The sequence below is a fragment of the Xenopus laevis genome, chromosome 4L (assembly GCF_017654675.1).
Source record: "Xenopus laevis strain J_2021 chromosome 4L, Xenopus_laevis_v10.1, whole genome shotgun sequence".
Lineage (NCBI taxonomy): Eukaryota > Metazoa > Chordata > Amphibia > Anura > Pipidae > Xenopus > Xenopus laevis.
In genome coordinates, this window is record NC_054377.1 from 53,669,057 (window position 1) to 53,684,180 (window position 15,124).

General features: G+C 39.9%; 3 protein-coding genes across 12 annotated transcripts in view; 2 read left to right on the forward strand and 1 right to left on the reverse strand.

Moving 5' to 3' along the window:
• Positions 1-1,445, forward strand: part of LOC108714052 (zinc finger protein 276-like) — a 278,865-nt gene extending 277,420 nt beyond the window's left edge. For all 6 annotated transcript variants that reach the window (XM_041589544.1, XM_041589533.1, XM_041589539.1 and 3 more), the window contains one exon: positions 576-1,445. The gene's annotated coding sequence lies outside the window, so the exon portion shown is untranslated. The remainder of the gene's footprint in view (positions 1-575) is intronic.
• Positions 323-12,258, reverse strand: def8.L (differentially expressed in FDCP 8 homolog L homeolog). 3 transcript variants are annotated; one of them, NM_001093390.1, is given in 11 exon segments: positions 323-1,125; positions 1,555-1,664; positions 1,824-1,964; positions 2,110-2,190; positions 4,074-4,187; positions 4,630-4,757; positions 5,672-5,836; positions 6,165-6,306; positions 6,647-6,796; positions 8,081-8,178; positions 12,002-12,252. In NM_001093390.1, coding segments are annotated over 11 exon segments (1,332 nt in total). In that variant the 5' UTR covers positions 12,114-12,252; the 3' UTR covers positions 323-1,034.
• Positions 12,259-12,430: 172 nt separating this feature from the next.
• The window catches only part of LOC108714053 (protein kinase C delta type), a 31,737-nt gene continuing 29,043 nt past the window's right edge, over positions 12,431-15,124 (forward strand). For all 3 annotated transcript variants that reach the window (XM_041589461.1, XM_041589459.1, XM_041589460.1), the window contains exon 1: positions 12,431-13,138. The gene's annotated coding sequence lies outside the window, so the exon portion shown is untranslated. The remainder of the gene's footprint in view (positions 13,139-15,124) is intronic.

Sequence of the window (15,124 nt, forward strand, 5' to 3'; positions counted from 1 at the left end):
CTTCTGTGTCAAAAAGCCCTTAGGTAGTAATATCATGGAGTTTTTGTATTGATCACAAAGAAGGTAAATGAAGCCTATAAGTAGCAAAAAATACACCAGTTCTATTAAAGGACTTTGTATGAAAAGGCAAGTAATGCCATAGAAACATTACAGGTTTTTCTAAAAGGCCTTGTTTCTCCTGTAATCAACAAAGACCTTTCAGTGTTAATACAAACAACACACTCGCTTGGCCCCAGGAGTGTATTTATAAACATATCACACTTTGTAATATTTGATACCTGCAAATCTTAGGTAAGTTTGAAGAATCACAGAGCACAAAATCTTTCCATTGGTTCAGGAGGCGTTTAATACTTTTTATGTAGCAGCAGAAATAGGTCAAAAAGTGCAACCACTTAACATTCTTTTTATGGTTTCCCAATATCATTTCTTATTTCCGCTCAGGGTCATACAGAGACTTCATGGCCCCTGTTAATAAATACTGAGCAGTTTTATTAAAAAATTAAAAGAAGAGCTCTCTCAGCAATGTAGACATAATTCTGTAGCATATAAATATATTCTACATCCTCTTTTTCCAGTCACCGCAGCTCTACAGAGTTTGTGATCACGGTCGCATCACACTGTGCAACAGGCTCCAAACCTTCAAGTCAAGAGAGCAGGTCCAAGAGTAAAGTCATTGATAAAGGACAAGAACTTCGTTTCCCAGAAAGATACAGACGTAATTCTCTCCATGTACTAATAAGGCACCATAGGAGATCTGTATAGGAATAATCATCACCAACTCCTCGGCTTCCTGGAATTCAACTAGAAATGTCCGAATGTTGCAGTAGGTTAGCATCTAGTAGCTGTACAGCATTTTGGAATGTGCTGTTGGTCTCCCAGGCACAAGAAAATACATGAAGTCAATTACAGTAAGTGGTACATGTAGTGCATGCCTGACTTGCTTTTTAGTCAATGTATAGAGGCTGATTGTTCAAGCTCAGGGTCAAATCCTGTCCTGATGTGATATACAAGTTCATCGTAATGAAGATGCTCAGCTACGGCTCCGCTTCAGGATTCTGCGTCTGTTTCCTTAGGCTGAGTCTCATGCACCGTGGACAGCTGGTGGAGTTATCATAATAACAGTCCCTAAGAGGAAAAGAAAAAAATATCTTCAGCAAGTTAAGACTATAGGTCTCATTTACAATGCCCAACACAATAGACCATTTTTCTGCAGTATGCCCACTCCACGTATATGCTCAAGTTCTTATACTGCTCAGTAGAAGCTGGTGCTTGCACTTGTGGTTGTAAATGAGCCCCATCTCAACAAATGCCATTCTTGGAGTTGTATTTCTGCAGCAAGTCAACTGACAAATCTTGCCTTTCCCTATCCTACATTATTTTCTATTTCACAATATGCCAGTGCTTTGAGCTCATACAACTGAAATAAATGTTGTATCAGTCCTTGATTCTTTCTATATTTCTCACCTTTCATGTGATTCAGCTGTAGGCATAATTATCGAATGTTCTGCTTATCAAGATTTCAAAATGAGTGGACAGTGGCGGTGGCCGGCTTACCTATGGAACACAGCAGCGCAGTCTTGGCACACAGACGTATGACTATCAAATGGGAAGAGAATGTCTCCCTCCTTGCACAGCTCACACACAAAACCCTTGGCTTGACATCGCTGGCAGAGATAAAAATGAACTTGCAGTTACACCCCTGGTTAATGCCAAGCCCTTGCCACTCTCAGTACTAACTAAACTCTTCATCAGTCTGGCTCACTGATTTTCTTCCTTTGCCTATCTGGAGTAAGGCCACCTAAATGTTCCCAGCATCCTCTCACCTCACAGTCCAGCTTTATGTGTTTGGCAAAGGTGGTATGGATTTCTGTAAGAGTACAACCCAACCGCCCACTGCTGATGTCTAGCAAGTCTTGTAGCGAGTACATATCATCATTTTCCACAAAGTGCTGGCGATCCTGCAGCTGCAGAGAGAGAGCGAGACTGTTTTTATAAAAACACTGCCCAGTACAGCATAGCCCACAGTTAACTAGCTTTAACCAACACTTTCATTCTTATATCTATTGCTGCAAAGACAAATATAAGTAAAAGGTCTATATTTTCTCTGACCTGGAGAAGAAGCCGAGCTTCCATGGCTTCCTTGCATGTGATGAAATATGGCTTCATCAGAAGAATGTCCTGACGCAGTTTCTGTTGTTGAGAAGGACATTGTTACATGACAAACAAGAGAGAAGACATTGCAGCTAAGTTGGAGGGTTGAACTTGATGCACTGCTGTCTTCTTTCAAAGTAAATTAACTACCAATGATGTATAGTGTCACCCAAAGCTATATTCAAAGTAGAGACATTACTCACACAACAAGCCACAATCACAAAATCTTCCATAAGATCTTTGGTAGACTACAGAGCTGAATTTGATCCCTAATTTGTATTTTATGAAATATTTAAATAAATTAGGGACGCACTGAATCCAGGATTTGGTCTGAGATTTGGCCAGGATTCAGTCTTTTTCAACAGGATTTGGCTGAATCCTTCTACCTGGCCGAACTGAATCCGAATTTGCATTTAAATTAGGGGTGGGAAGAAAAATCACGTGACACGTTTTCGTCACAAAACAAGGACATTTCCCGACTTGTTCATTTCCCACCTCTAATTTGCATATGCAAATTACGGTTTTGTTCGGTATTCACTTGAATCTTTCAGAAAGGATTCGGAGAGTCGGCCAAATCCCAAATAGTGGATTCAGTGCATCCCTAAAATAAATACATTACACATGTCTAAATACATACACAGTCCGTTGTTTTCAGTTGTCAGGCACTTTAAAGCCCAACAGCTGCAAAAGTTTGGCTGAACACAAGAGATGTGGTAAAACCTTACCCTGCAAAAAGAATTTGTATTCAGTATGAAGCTTAATGAGTACATCAGAACATTCAACCAGCCCTCAGGCTACATGGAACAAAACTCACAATAAATGTCTTTCCCCCCCCCACTTACTCACAATATGTATAAAGTATAAATATTAATTTGTTGATCAATTCCATGCAAATAACTGTCCATAATCCGTTCTGTAGCCATCTTTCATTATCTCACCCTATCCACTTTACCATTGTTTAACTGGGTTCCTATGGTCTACTACACGATTAAACTATAGAATAAAAACCTTGGAACATTATGGGCTATGCTGGAAAAAACATTTAACCTTGACTGCTCTCTGTATTCCTTTTTAGCTGCCTCTTCTCTGAAATCCACATTGCAATTCCTTGAGCCAACCAACCTTCTTAGTGCCATTTCTGGTACAGTCCAACAGCTCTTTATTGTGCCAGTGAAGCATGAGGACTGTGCTTTACACCTAATAATTATTTTTCATTCAGTATTGTGAATGATGAACGTCGCACATAAAGAGACAATTGGGCATATGGATATGTCAGGGCTCATTGCTTATGTGCTTTAGAGATAGAACAAGAATGCAGTGACTTATTCCAGGAATGAGAGTGGGTAAAGGGCTTTGATACATTTCAGGTTCAGTCCCGCATAGGAACAAAATAGCCCTACTAGAAGTTGAATTAGGAGTGTGTCACTACAACCTAACCCTTCACAGGCATAATTCTCATTTAAAACAATGTTACCTAAATGTACAGTGCATTTCCACTGCCCTTTTTCCCCATGACATCTGCCAAAAGCCTTTCATATTGCGAATAGTTTGTGAACGCCTCCCTTAGTAACAAACTGATAAAGTCCCCAAGCCTTTATTTAACTCTACTGCACCCTATATTTATTCAGCATTTGACTTCTCTCTAAAATTTAAACTTTTGATAGGTTATTGCTTTTTTTTCCATGTAGTCACAACAATCTATAGCTAATTTCACTGTATAGTTACAAATTATGTTTGCACATTCCCCACAATTAATCAGCGCTGAAGAACAAAGGTTTCATGCTTTTGTTAACCTAATATAAAACAAAGTATTAGTGAAATTTTAACCACAATGAATAGGCACCTAGTTAAAAAAAAACTTTAATCAAATACACCACTTAGCCTGCTTTAACTTTTCTAGGAAAATAACGGTCACATCTTACCCGAATTTCCACCAGCTCCTCCACGTAGTTGAAAAGCAATGGATTGATCTCACGTAACTTTAGCACAGGGCGTCCCAACATCAGAGCAAGATATCGCATACTGCATCGAGATACCTGAAATGTGAGAAGACACAGCGATATGAAGTAGGGGAGGTAGTAGAGTTCAGAGCAAGTGCAGCCTGGGAAAGAAGGGCGAGGGCTGCATAGATTTGTGTAGTAATTAATTTCATTTATGGGGTCATTTACGTAGACCTGGGGCGGAACTGCAAGAGTGTCCCTTAGTGCCCACAGAGCACTACTGCTGGGATCTGCACTCTGCACCTTGTGCTGGATGAAAACATTTGGTGCAAAGAGCAGAGTTAGCACAGGCCAGCCCTATTCTTACCACCTGCCCACAGAGACTGGATCCCTAAGGCTCCTTGTGAATACAGGGATACAATGCAGGCAAAGCTTGGTGGCAGCTGAAATAGACTGCAGAGACCTGCAGTAATTCAAGCAAAAGGAAGGCAGCACACTGCCGTAAGTCTTTACTTTGCCCCTGCTCCAACGGTATTACCTTGCGGGGTTCAAAGTCCCAGTTGTGTATGGCCCGGGCTGGGATAACAGCAAGATCATTCCAATGGCAACTGATGCAGTAATACTGCCCAGTGTAATCACATTGCCGAGCTTCACTGGGAACAGCTCCTGTACCCCAAAACAGAAAGCAGAGAAGAACACATTTACCATAAAAGAGCATGCCGTAATAACAGAGAAGTAAAAGGTAACGCTGCATGAGAAAAACTTCTTCAGCCAACAATAGACGAGCCAGAATACCTCTACATATTCACAAAAAAAAGAACAAAATTCTCACCCAATCAATGGCCCCCTCCCCCCACAACCTTTTACCCCAAGTGTCAAAGGTTTTAAAGTTGCACAGCTGGTTTGGCAGACGCCATCTCTCACTGCTTTATACACACTTCCCTGTGAACTGCATGAGCAGTTGAAGCCAAGTCCAGATCCACTTCAACTCTTCCATGCAAGTTTGCAAAAGGCAGCTGAAGCCGATGCCTGTCTAACCCACTGCACAACACTGCATTTTTAAAGGAGGTACAATTGTGAGAGAATCAGATAGAGCAGTGACGGAGGGGAGGGGGGCTGTGGAAGTTAAATGTCTAAAAGTGAAAAGTTTATTTTTTAACATTTATAGTTTGTATCGGTAGCACCTACAAAAAAAATTTTTTGTCAGCAAACATCCTATTTTATATGAGAGAGATGCTACACAGTTGTTTTCTGCTGTAAGCTCTTGTAGGCAAGGCCCTCTGATCCCATTTAAAAAAAAAAAACAAAAAAAAACCTAATCTAAACTTTAGTCCAGCTATTAGTACAGTAAATTGTTTGCCATTACTTAATAGAAGAAACATCAACTGATTACAGCTGCAGGGATGAATATACAAGACAATTTGTAAGGTTCATAAACCACTATCGCGTCTCCTAAACATTAAAACAAGTGGCTATATATCAGTTCAAAATCAAAAGTCTGAGTAGGTTAGGAGATATTAAAAGCTTTTATTGCTTTATTTCAGCTTGGCAAGATCCTACAGGACATGGTTTATACTTACTTAAAGAAATGGGAGTTCGGCATTCAGCACAACGGTAGTCCTGACTGTCCAACCCAGCCTCTGGGCAAATTGACAACTCGTACTCAGCCTGATGACTGACTTTTGATCTTACGCAGGGTTTGGTGATTAAGTTTAGACATTTGCTGTGACAGCTATAGCTACAACCTGAAACGAAAAACAGAAAATTAACCAAATAATATTCCGACGTCAATTTAGATCTTCAGGGATTACCTTGCTTCAATAAAAATCAGTAAATCACTCTCTCTCTCTCTCGCTATCACTATATATGAGAACATTGTGATGAAACACAAAGAGGTTTCAATTCTGGTCACCTTGCAGCCACCATCGAGAACAATTGTGATGCACAAGGGATGACAATGTAAATGCCCATCTGTAAGTGCCACCAAGCAGGACCTTATTTCGCCCACTGTGCCAAGTGGCTGTGATTGCAGATATGGATCTACCAAACAAGTTACAAAGTCAGCACCCTCACCAGTGCAGGTGTACCACGTTTGGATCAGGCCCCAGATAAATGTGCTGCACTTGTCGCAGACATGTTTCACGCTTTTGCTTTTTTCCTTGTAAAATCGATGCTCCAACAAAATGCGCAGATTTGGCTCATCCTCAAGGGGGTCCTGAGAAAAGAAAGGGTTTGTAGAGGAAGAAGGGAGACAATTAGTCACACAATGTCACATCACTTTAATCTGCTGTGGATTTCCCCTAACCTGTTTTATAAAAAAAACAGACAAAAGGCTTTTGGCTGAACTTTTGGTTAAGGATAAGTGCAGTGCTTGATACAATGAGTGATAAGTAGTGAGCACTTTCAAAACCACTAGCGACGGCAAAGGAAATGACCCAATCACCATTAGAGATTGTACAAATACAGAGAATAAAAAAAACAGCAGATCATTACAAGAGAAAAGAAAGAAGACACAGGAGAAGCCTCAGAATCCCCATGATCTTCATGTCACTCACATTCAGTTCTTGCAGCTTGAGCCGTAGGTGGATGAGTCTGACCACTGCATCCTTCTGTCTGTCAGAGTTCTCCGGCAGCTCTAGGATCTCCTGCTTACACTCCTCGATCGCCTGCCTCAGCTGCTGGATATCAGATGCTAAGAAAAGGCCCTTGAGTTGCACCAAAAGGGGCAGACAAAGGAACACACATCAGTCTGCTGTATTATTGTAACTGTATAAACAATACCTTATTACAGATAAAAACCCAATTGCGCCGTACAACAATGGGGTTTAAATATTATATTAGAATGATTCTGGCTACTCAGAGCCAAACCAGTCTTGCTTCTGATTCACAAGATGCAGAACAGAGTTAGTGATATATATATATATATATATATATATATATATATATATATATATATATATATATATATATATATATATATATATATATATATATATATATTCGATGAAAGTGGGTGCGTTGGTCAAAAGATTAATGATACATCATGACAAATGGACCCACACTCCAAGGTTTTTCCTGAAAATAGTGTTGTGTTTTATTCACAAACGCATATCCAACGTTTCGGTCCCCATTGGGACCTTTTTCAAGGATCCTTGAGAAAGGAACCAATGGGGACCGAAACGTTGGATATATATATATAAAATCCAAAGAGGTAAGGTGCACACTGGGATCCTTTGTAGCATTTTTAAAAAAGATAAATTTTATTCAATACATGTTAAAAGGAGGTCAACGTTTCGGTCTGTTCCTAAGACCTTTATCAAGACCAAAGGTCTTGGGAACAGACCGAAACGTTGACCTCCTTTTAACATGTATTGAATAAAATTTATAAACGGTGAGTTCTGATGTCATTTCTGTCACATGAATCACTGAAACGATGTGTATTATAATAAATAAAGTACCCCCAGTTGCAAAATATGATGATATTAGAAGTTACCTCGGTGTTCCATGACCTGTATAAAAACACTCAGCCTTGTGTTTTTATATGTTCATGAAACTCCTCGTTAACTTATAATATGCTTATATTTTACAAGAGGGGGTACTTTATTCACTATATAATGAGTGGTGCCTTTTCTGTATATCCCTGGCTCTACAATTTAAAGTGATAGCAATTTGATCCTGTACAGCAGGTAAGCACAACAGCCAAAAACCCTGCAATAAGGCAAAACTAGGGGCATATAGAACTATGGATTATGTCATCCTTCGTAACAATTCTACTAAACTCCCTATACTTGTAGAAGTGAATAGAAAGCTGGGGGTTGTGCCTTCTGGCAGCTTTATTATTTGTCTCATTTGATGCATCCTTATCCATTTAAGAACACATTAGATTGTATATGCCACCAGATAGTGGGCATTGAAGTCCTTAATTCACATTTTTATTCAAGGTAGCAGACCAACATGCAATGTTAGTTCTATTCTCAAAGAATACTCACCACGGGCCGGGAGAAATGATCCTCAGATACGCCAAGGTCCATCACTCGGTCTGGGCAGTGGTATTCTGGTATGGAGTGTGGAGAAATTGTAGAGGAATCTAAAATAGGAAACAGCATATAGCTTGTATGCCAAGGCAAGCTGGTCAAAATAGATGCTTAGGAGTTGAACATAGGAACAGATATGCATTTCTGATGGCCAGCTGTTCTACACAACATACCTGACACATGGAAAATCATTTCATACATTTGCACCTTGCCATCGAATTACAATGCTTTTATTGTGACAAATTCTGTTTCATTACAATGTACTGAGGGAAAACATAGGGTAGATTATATTGTTCTATAGTTATGTATATAATAGGCCAAGCTAAGGTTTTTGTAGCCAGCACACTGGTCCACTAGTCACCAAATCGATATACAGTGGTCTGATACAGGCAGTCCAGAACTATTTCTCTAATTGATTGTAATGAGGAAAAGCAGTGTTGCCAAGAAGAAGTAGAAGAACAGGCTCAATTAGTTGGTGTTACATGGAAGAAGCCTAGTAAATAGGAGGGAAAGTGAAAAGAGGGAACATAGAGAACAAGCAATAGGCTAGACTCATCATAGGGCATTTGCTAGTGAGTATACACACCTCAGCATATGGCATTTAACAAGGAAATAAAGTGTATTGGTGAGCAATGCACTATGAACATCTGTCTGTCTATTTGGATTATAGAAAAGAAAAATTATTCCTGAAATTCAATACTAATTTCAATAGTTAGTATTGAAATATCATTCTGTAAGTATGAAATTGCTAAAAATCCAAATCAGACCTTCCAGTTTTCAGCATTATTTCTCCCACATGTCTTTTGATACAAAAACAAAACATCACAAATATGAATGCCAGGGGCCTTCAGAACATTGATGCCCTATACGCTACGATTACACATCTATGTGGCAAGTAGACAACCTAAAAACATAGCTACAAAGCATACATTTTTTCTACTTATATTATAACTAATACAAAAGAAAGTCTGTTTTATGTGGGGCAAAAGACACAAATGTGAATAAACTCCATAAAACGATATATTCCAAGAAACAACACTCTTCTAATAAATCTAATGAGTAAACATACCTTGTACTTAAAAAAAAAAACAATCTGAAATGGCACATTTAGCACCTATTACATTTTACAAGTTGCTACAAACCTTGAATTCTACATCACCACTCCCACATAATAAGATTATGATAAGATAAGACAAAAAAAAAATTCCATATATTATATGCAAATAGATATACAATCAGCCCAAGATAAAACAAGGTTCCCGGGAGCCGACGAGGGTTGTAGGATTAACGGAGAACCACCATGTGGCTAAATATCACAGGTGGGTGGCACTGTTGTTTGGGGCCATGGGTCCCCAACCTGGAATTGCTTCATATTGTAGACCTACAGAAAAATTCCTTTATCCACAAATATAATGGCAACGACCTTTAGAGGTCTGTATGGGAATCTAAAAAGGAGTTTCTGACAGTCTGCTTCAATTTTGGCAAGAATAGTAGTCAGCAGTGTTCAGTGCTTGGGTAGCAGATATACAACCATATTAAAGGAAACCTTCTAGTACATTTAAATCAGGGGTTTCCTGCACTTGAGATTCCTAAGAAAACATTAACAGCCTATGACATGAACAAAATGTTAGCTTTATGTTGACTACAACAATAGGCCTGAGTGACCCTGGGGGGACTGAACATGGCCCATGTCTGACAGGAGCAAGACCAGACTTCTGCCACTTGATAATTCTGCATGAGGAACAGTAGCAGAAAAATTATGTCAGGAAAGTCCCAAATGAGACTGTGGCTAAAAGCAAATAGCAACTGAATCAACTTCTGCAATTAGTAGCCTAGGACAGTGATCCCCAACCAGTAGCTCGTGAGCAACATGTTGCTCTCCAAACCCTTGGCAGGAGCTTATTTTTGAATTTCAGGCTTAAAGGCAAGTTTTGGTTGTATAAAAACCAGGTGTTCTACCAAACAGAGCCTCAATGTAGGTTGACAATCCACATAGGGGCTACCAAAAGACAAATCACAGCACTTATTTGGCACCCTGAGAACATTTTTCATGCTCGTGTTGCTCCAACTCCTTTTACATCTGAATGTTGCTCACAGGTTCAAAAGGTTGGTGATTCCTGGCCTAGGAGGTGAGCACAAATACATTTTAAGTCCCTTCAGAGAAATGTATTCTTTGTTTTCCTACAAAACCACTTTCTTTCAGCCAAGAACAGGTGCAGTTGACTCCCCAGCAGTGGAAAAGCAGTTGCATCCCAATATTTCAGCTCTGCCCAACTGGCAGCTGCTGTGGCCATGTTGTTTGACATATCAGTAAGAATTGAACGGAAACATTCTTCAGCTTATTGCCGGTGTATAAGCAGTTTAGCTGAGGCAAGACAAGCAAACATTATGATACAACTGCTGCAGTCTATAAGGCCTGTCCAAAGGGCCAGAGTTATTGGAATATAGCCCCCAGCTCAAAGGACACATATACCAAGTCCAAAAAATATATTCCAAAACATTCCATTAAAGTTAAAAAATCAGTTTTTATTTAACATAGATATTAAAAAGTAGGAATGCACCGAATCCACTATTTTGGATTCGGCTGAACCTCCGAATCCTTTCTGAAAGATTCGGCTGAATACCGAACCGAATCCTAATTTTCATATGCAAATCAGGGGTGGGAAAGGGAAAACATTTTTTACTTCCTTGTTTTGTGACAAAAAGTCATGCGTTTTCCCTCCCTGCCCCTAATTTGCATATGTAAATTAGGATTCCGTTCGGCCGGGCAGAAGGATTCGGCCGAATCCTGGATTCGGTGCATCCCTATTAAAAAGTAGGCATACAGACCAATTGATGCTCTGCCTTACGCGTTTCGTACGTGCCGGTACTTATTCATAGGCATTAATGCCTATGAGTAAGTACTGGCAGGTACAAAACGCGTAAGGCGGAGCATCAATTGGTCTGTATGCCTACTTTTTAATATCTATGTTAAATAAAAACTGATTTAAACTTTAATGGAATGTTTTGGAATATATTTTTTGATATAAATAAATGTATATATATATATATATGGATGTATATAAATCGATGTGCTGGAGCACTCAGAAATGCCATCAATGCCTCGGTGTTGGTCAAAATGAGATATATATCAAAAATCACGAAAGGACCGCACTCACAGGACTTTACTTGGTGCAAAACTACATTTTTTTTTGGCACCAAGTAAAGTCCTGAGTGTGGTCCTGTTGTGATTTTTGATATATGTGTGCTGCTGTTCTCACACATTTGTCGATATTTATAAAAGTGTGAATCTCTTCTGTGAGAGAAAATAACAGAGTACTGTATAAACTTATTAGGGATGCACCGAATCCACTATTTTGGATTAGGATTCGGTTCGGTATTCGGCCGAATCTTGCACCAAGGATTCGGCCGAATACCGAACCGAATCCTAATTTGCATATGCAATTTAGGGGCAGTAAAGGAAAAAGTGGAAAACATTCTCTTTGTGACGAAAAGTCACGTGATTTTCCTACTCGGCCAGAATTTACATATGCAAATTCGGATTTGGTTCGGCCAGGCACGAGGATTCGGCTGAATACGAATCCTGCTGAAAAAGGCCGAATCCTGGATTGGGTGAATCCCAAAATCTTATACAATGACATTATGAACCCCAAACCCAGCATAGCCCCCCAGTAATTGGCAGATGACTCAAGCTGCCCTGCTTCTAGTTTAAGTCACTGCGCTGCTTTTATTTTTTTAACAGAATTGCGTGACAAATGTATCCTTGTTGGAAGCCAAGGAAATGCAATGACTGTACAGCCTATAAAGGTGGTGCCTGCAGATTTCTCCATCATCCTTTGAGCTGTCACATTGGCCAGGCTGTGCTACAACACTAACCTTTGGGAGGCTGCGCTTCAGAGTCTGCAGGGTGGCGCTCTGCTCCCCCTTGTTTATCAAAGGGATTGAGATGACCCTGGCGGAACCGGACCAGTTTATCATCGTATTCCATATCCAGTCACCCTGCAAGGTGAAAAACGCCAGCACCTCATGTAAGGCGATTACCCGGGTTAAACTGAAAAAAACATCCTTCCCATAAAATCCTTATAGAAATGGTCGCAGCTGCTGCTGTGTTCCGAGTTCCTAGTTCGATTTGGCTTCTGACGTCGCTCTCACGTGACGCGCGGCGGCATCGTCACGTGGTATAGTCTCCGTGGGGCGCTTTTATTATTGATCATTGGGAAAAGGCTGTTTTTTTTTCCCGGGTACAAGAGCCTTAAAATATGTTCATATTTGCAGCTGTCTGCGGTGTGTTGCACTCAGTGATGTATATTTTGCGAACACTTGCACTCTTTGGTGGCTTGTGTCTGATTGAGCACGGCCCATAATGCTTGGTGGCAATCTGTGGGACTCTTACCAACGCACATAGTTGTCATGGTTACACCCTGTACGTGCTCCGCCTCCAGTGTGGCAACCTGCTATCTCTAGTGTGTGCCCTCCTGCCTGATGTAGCCTGCCTGCACTGAATCATGGGGCTGAGGAGAGTGGTGGGGGTTCTGAGCACATGGAGGGCTCCACAGGACTGTAATCTTGGGGATCAGAGGAACCCTCATTGGTGTCAGCTGCAGGGGCTGTAGCACTAACCCTGCTTCAGGCTGTGAGAGGGAGGGGGAGTGAACAGGGGGGTTAATAATCGTTCAGTGGATGCTACGGATCGCATTTTAGGACATCCTCCGTAATATTTCTGTCCTGATGTCCTCCATGCGATGTCTACATGGTGGACACGCGGGAGAATGTCCTAAAATGCCGTAAAATCAGGACTGTTGGGCGATATGAAGGAAGACAGATTGAGTATTCGCGGAACATGACTTGAGAGTCAGTTGTTGCCATTATATCGCGAAGTGCAAATGACTGCTTAGGCTTCCTGTGTTCTTAATTAAAATGTCCTATTCTTGCACATGTAGGCAGAAGTACAACTAATTGAGACAGACTGCTTGCACTCAGCCAGATACAGTGGACTGTTTCCCATGGCAAACTGTAAGTTTAAATATAGCATGATTTTATTACTGTGGCCAACAGAGCCCAGACTATGTCTGTGTGAATGATGCTGCCTGACACACTTAGCGAGTACAAGTACAACACCTCAGTGTTTCCACAGACCATCCACTGAATATGGTTACCACCTTTTTCTAAAACAAAATATCAGCCTTCCTATCTGTGTTACCTATTGACCCTATCAATAACACTGGCATCCCAGCCTAAATATTCCCATCTGCCCTCTAGATGGCTAAATCTATCAAGGCTAATTAGTCAGGAGCCTGTAAGGTCAGCTCAGTTAAAGGGGTTGTTCACCTTTCAGATAACTTTTAGTATGACGTAGAGAATGATATTCTGAGATAATTTGCAATTGGTTTTAATTTTTTATTATTTTAGGTTTTTTAGTTATTTAGCTTTTTATTCAACAGCTCTTCAATTTGCATTTTAAGCAATCTGGTAACTAGGGCCCAAATTACCCTAGCAACCATGCATTGATTTGAATAAGAGACTGGAATATGAATAGGAGAGAGTCTAAATAGAAGGATCAGTAATAAAAAGTAGCAATAACAATATATTTGTAGCTTTACAGAGCATTTGTTTTTTTAGAAGGGGACGGCGACGCCCGTTTGAAAGCTGCAAAGAATCAGAAGAAAAAGACAAATAGCTATAAAAAATAAATAATGAAAACCAATTAAAAAGTTGCTTAGGATTGGTCGTTCTATAACATACTAAAAGTTAATTTAAAAGTGAACCACCCCTTTAATGAGCACATTTACACCAGGGCCAGATCTGTGACTTTCAAGCAGGGATTCAGTTTTGTAACTTTGTATACCAGTCATCAGAGCATTTGCCGTTGCAGCCATTTGCCCTGATTGCAGTTTGTGTAGCAGATACCTGACTGATATAGCAACTACCTACTCCCCTTGTCCACAAAAGCAGGGCATACACCCTAATACAGGTAGGTATGTGACCCGTTATCCAGAAAACTCTGAACTACAGAAAGGCCTTCTCCCATAGGCTCCATTTCATCCAAATAATTCTAATTTTTAGAAGTGACTACCCTTTTCTTTGTAATAATAAAACAGAACCCTATACTCGATCCAAACTAACAAATAATTATGGGAGACAAAACAAGCCTATTGGGTTTATTTAATGTTTAAATCATTCTTAGATAGGAGTAAATTTATGGTGTTCATAACTACAGAAAGATCTGTTATCCAGAAAACCCCAGGTCCCATACCTGCAACTTGCTTCATCTGAATGAATTTTTTTTATATCTTGCAAGTAAATTACATCAAGATACAAAAGCTTTTGTTAATCAATGGCACAGGTGTTATGCATTATTAAAACCAATAGTGCTACTCTGCACCTTTGTATTGTACTAACAAGTGGCCCCACATATCATAGTAGCAAAATCTCAAATTGATTCTGTTGCAAATGACATCTGACAGGAGGCTGCTCAAACTACATGGGGAGGCCCATTTATCAAAGTCCGAATTTATCTCATTATTTTCTGGAAAATACTCAGGCCAAATCCTCGCCGGTCTCCCCCTTATTTATCAATACATTTTCCAAAAAATTTCCTGTGCAGGAAAAACCCAGAAAAAATTGTGAAAAAATTAATCGTATAAAATTTTAGATTTTTTACACAAAAACCACGAAATCTTTATTGCACGAAACCCAGCGCAGTTCAAGATATCTTCCCATTGACTTATATGCAACCGTGGCAGTTCTTGGATGCCGGATTTTTGGATTCTTACTTTCTCCATCCTCAGGGTATAATAAATCCAAAAAAATTGAGGTATTTTTCCTCACTAAAAATTCGGATTTTATAGTAAAAAAACCCCACAAATGTTTCGGGTTTTTGGCATTTGGACTTTAATAAATAACCCGCTTAATCTTTATATGCAATTAAGAGACCTTTGAAATGTGGCTGTATAATATGCAGCTGGTTTAATGACAATTGCTATAGCATTTATCAAATGA

What these genes read in the sequence shown, in the direction of transcription:
- def8.L (XM_018256790.2), bottom strand. Translation starts at nt 8,197, where the DNA reads ATGCTGTTTCCTATTTTAGATTCCTCTACAATTTCTCCACACTCCATA. An exon ending in AACGTGGTACACCTGCACTG is followed by an intron (nt 5,837 to 6,164) that starts GTGAGGGTGCTG and finishes TTTTCGTTTCAG; the next exon opens with GTTGTAGCTATAGCTGTCAC. An exon ending in GGGACTTTGAACCCCGCAAG is followed by an intron (nt 4,188 to 4,629) that starts GTAATACCGTTG and finishes CTCACATTTCAG; the next exon opens with GTATCTCGATGCAGTATGCG.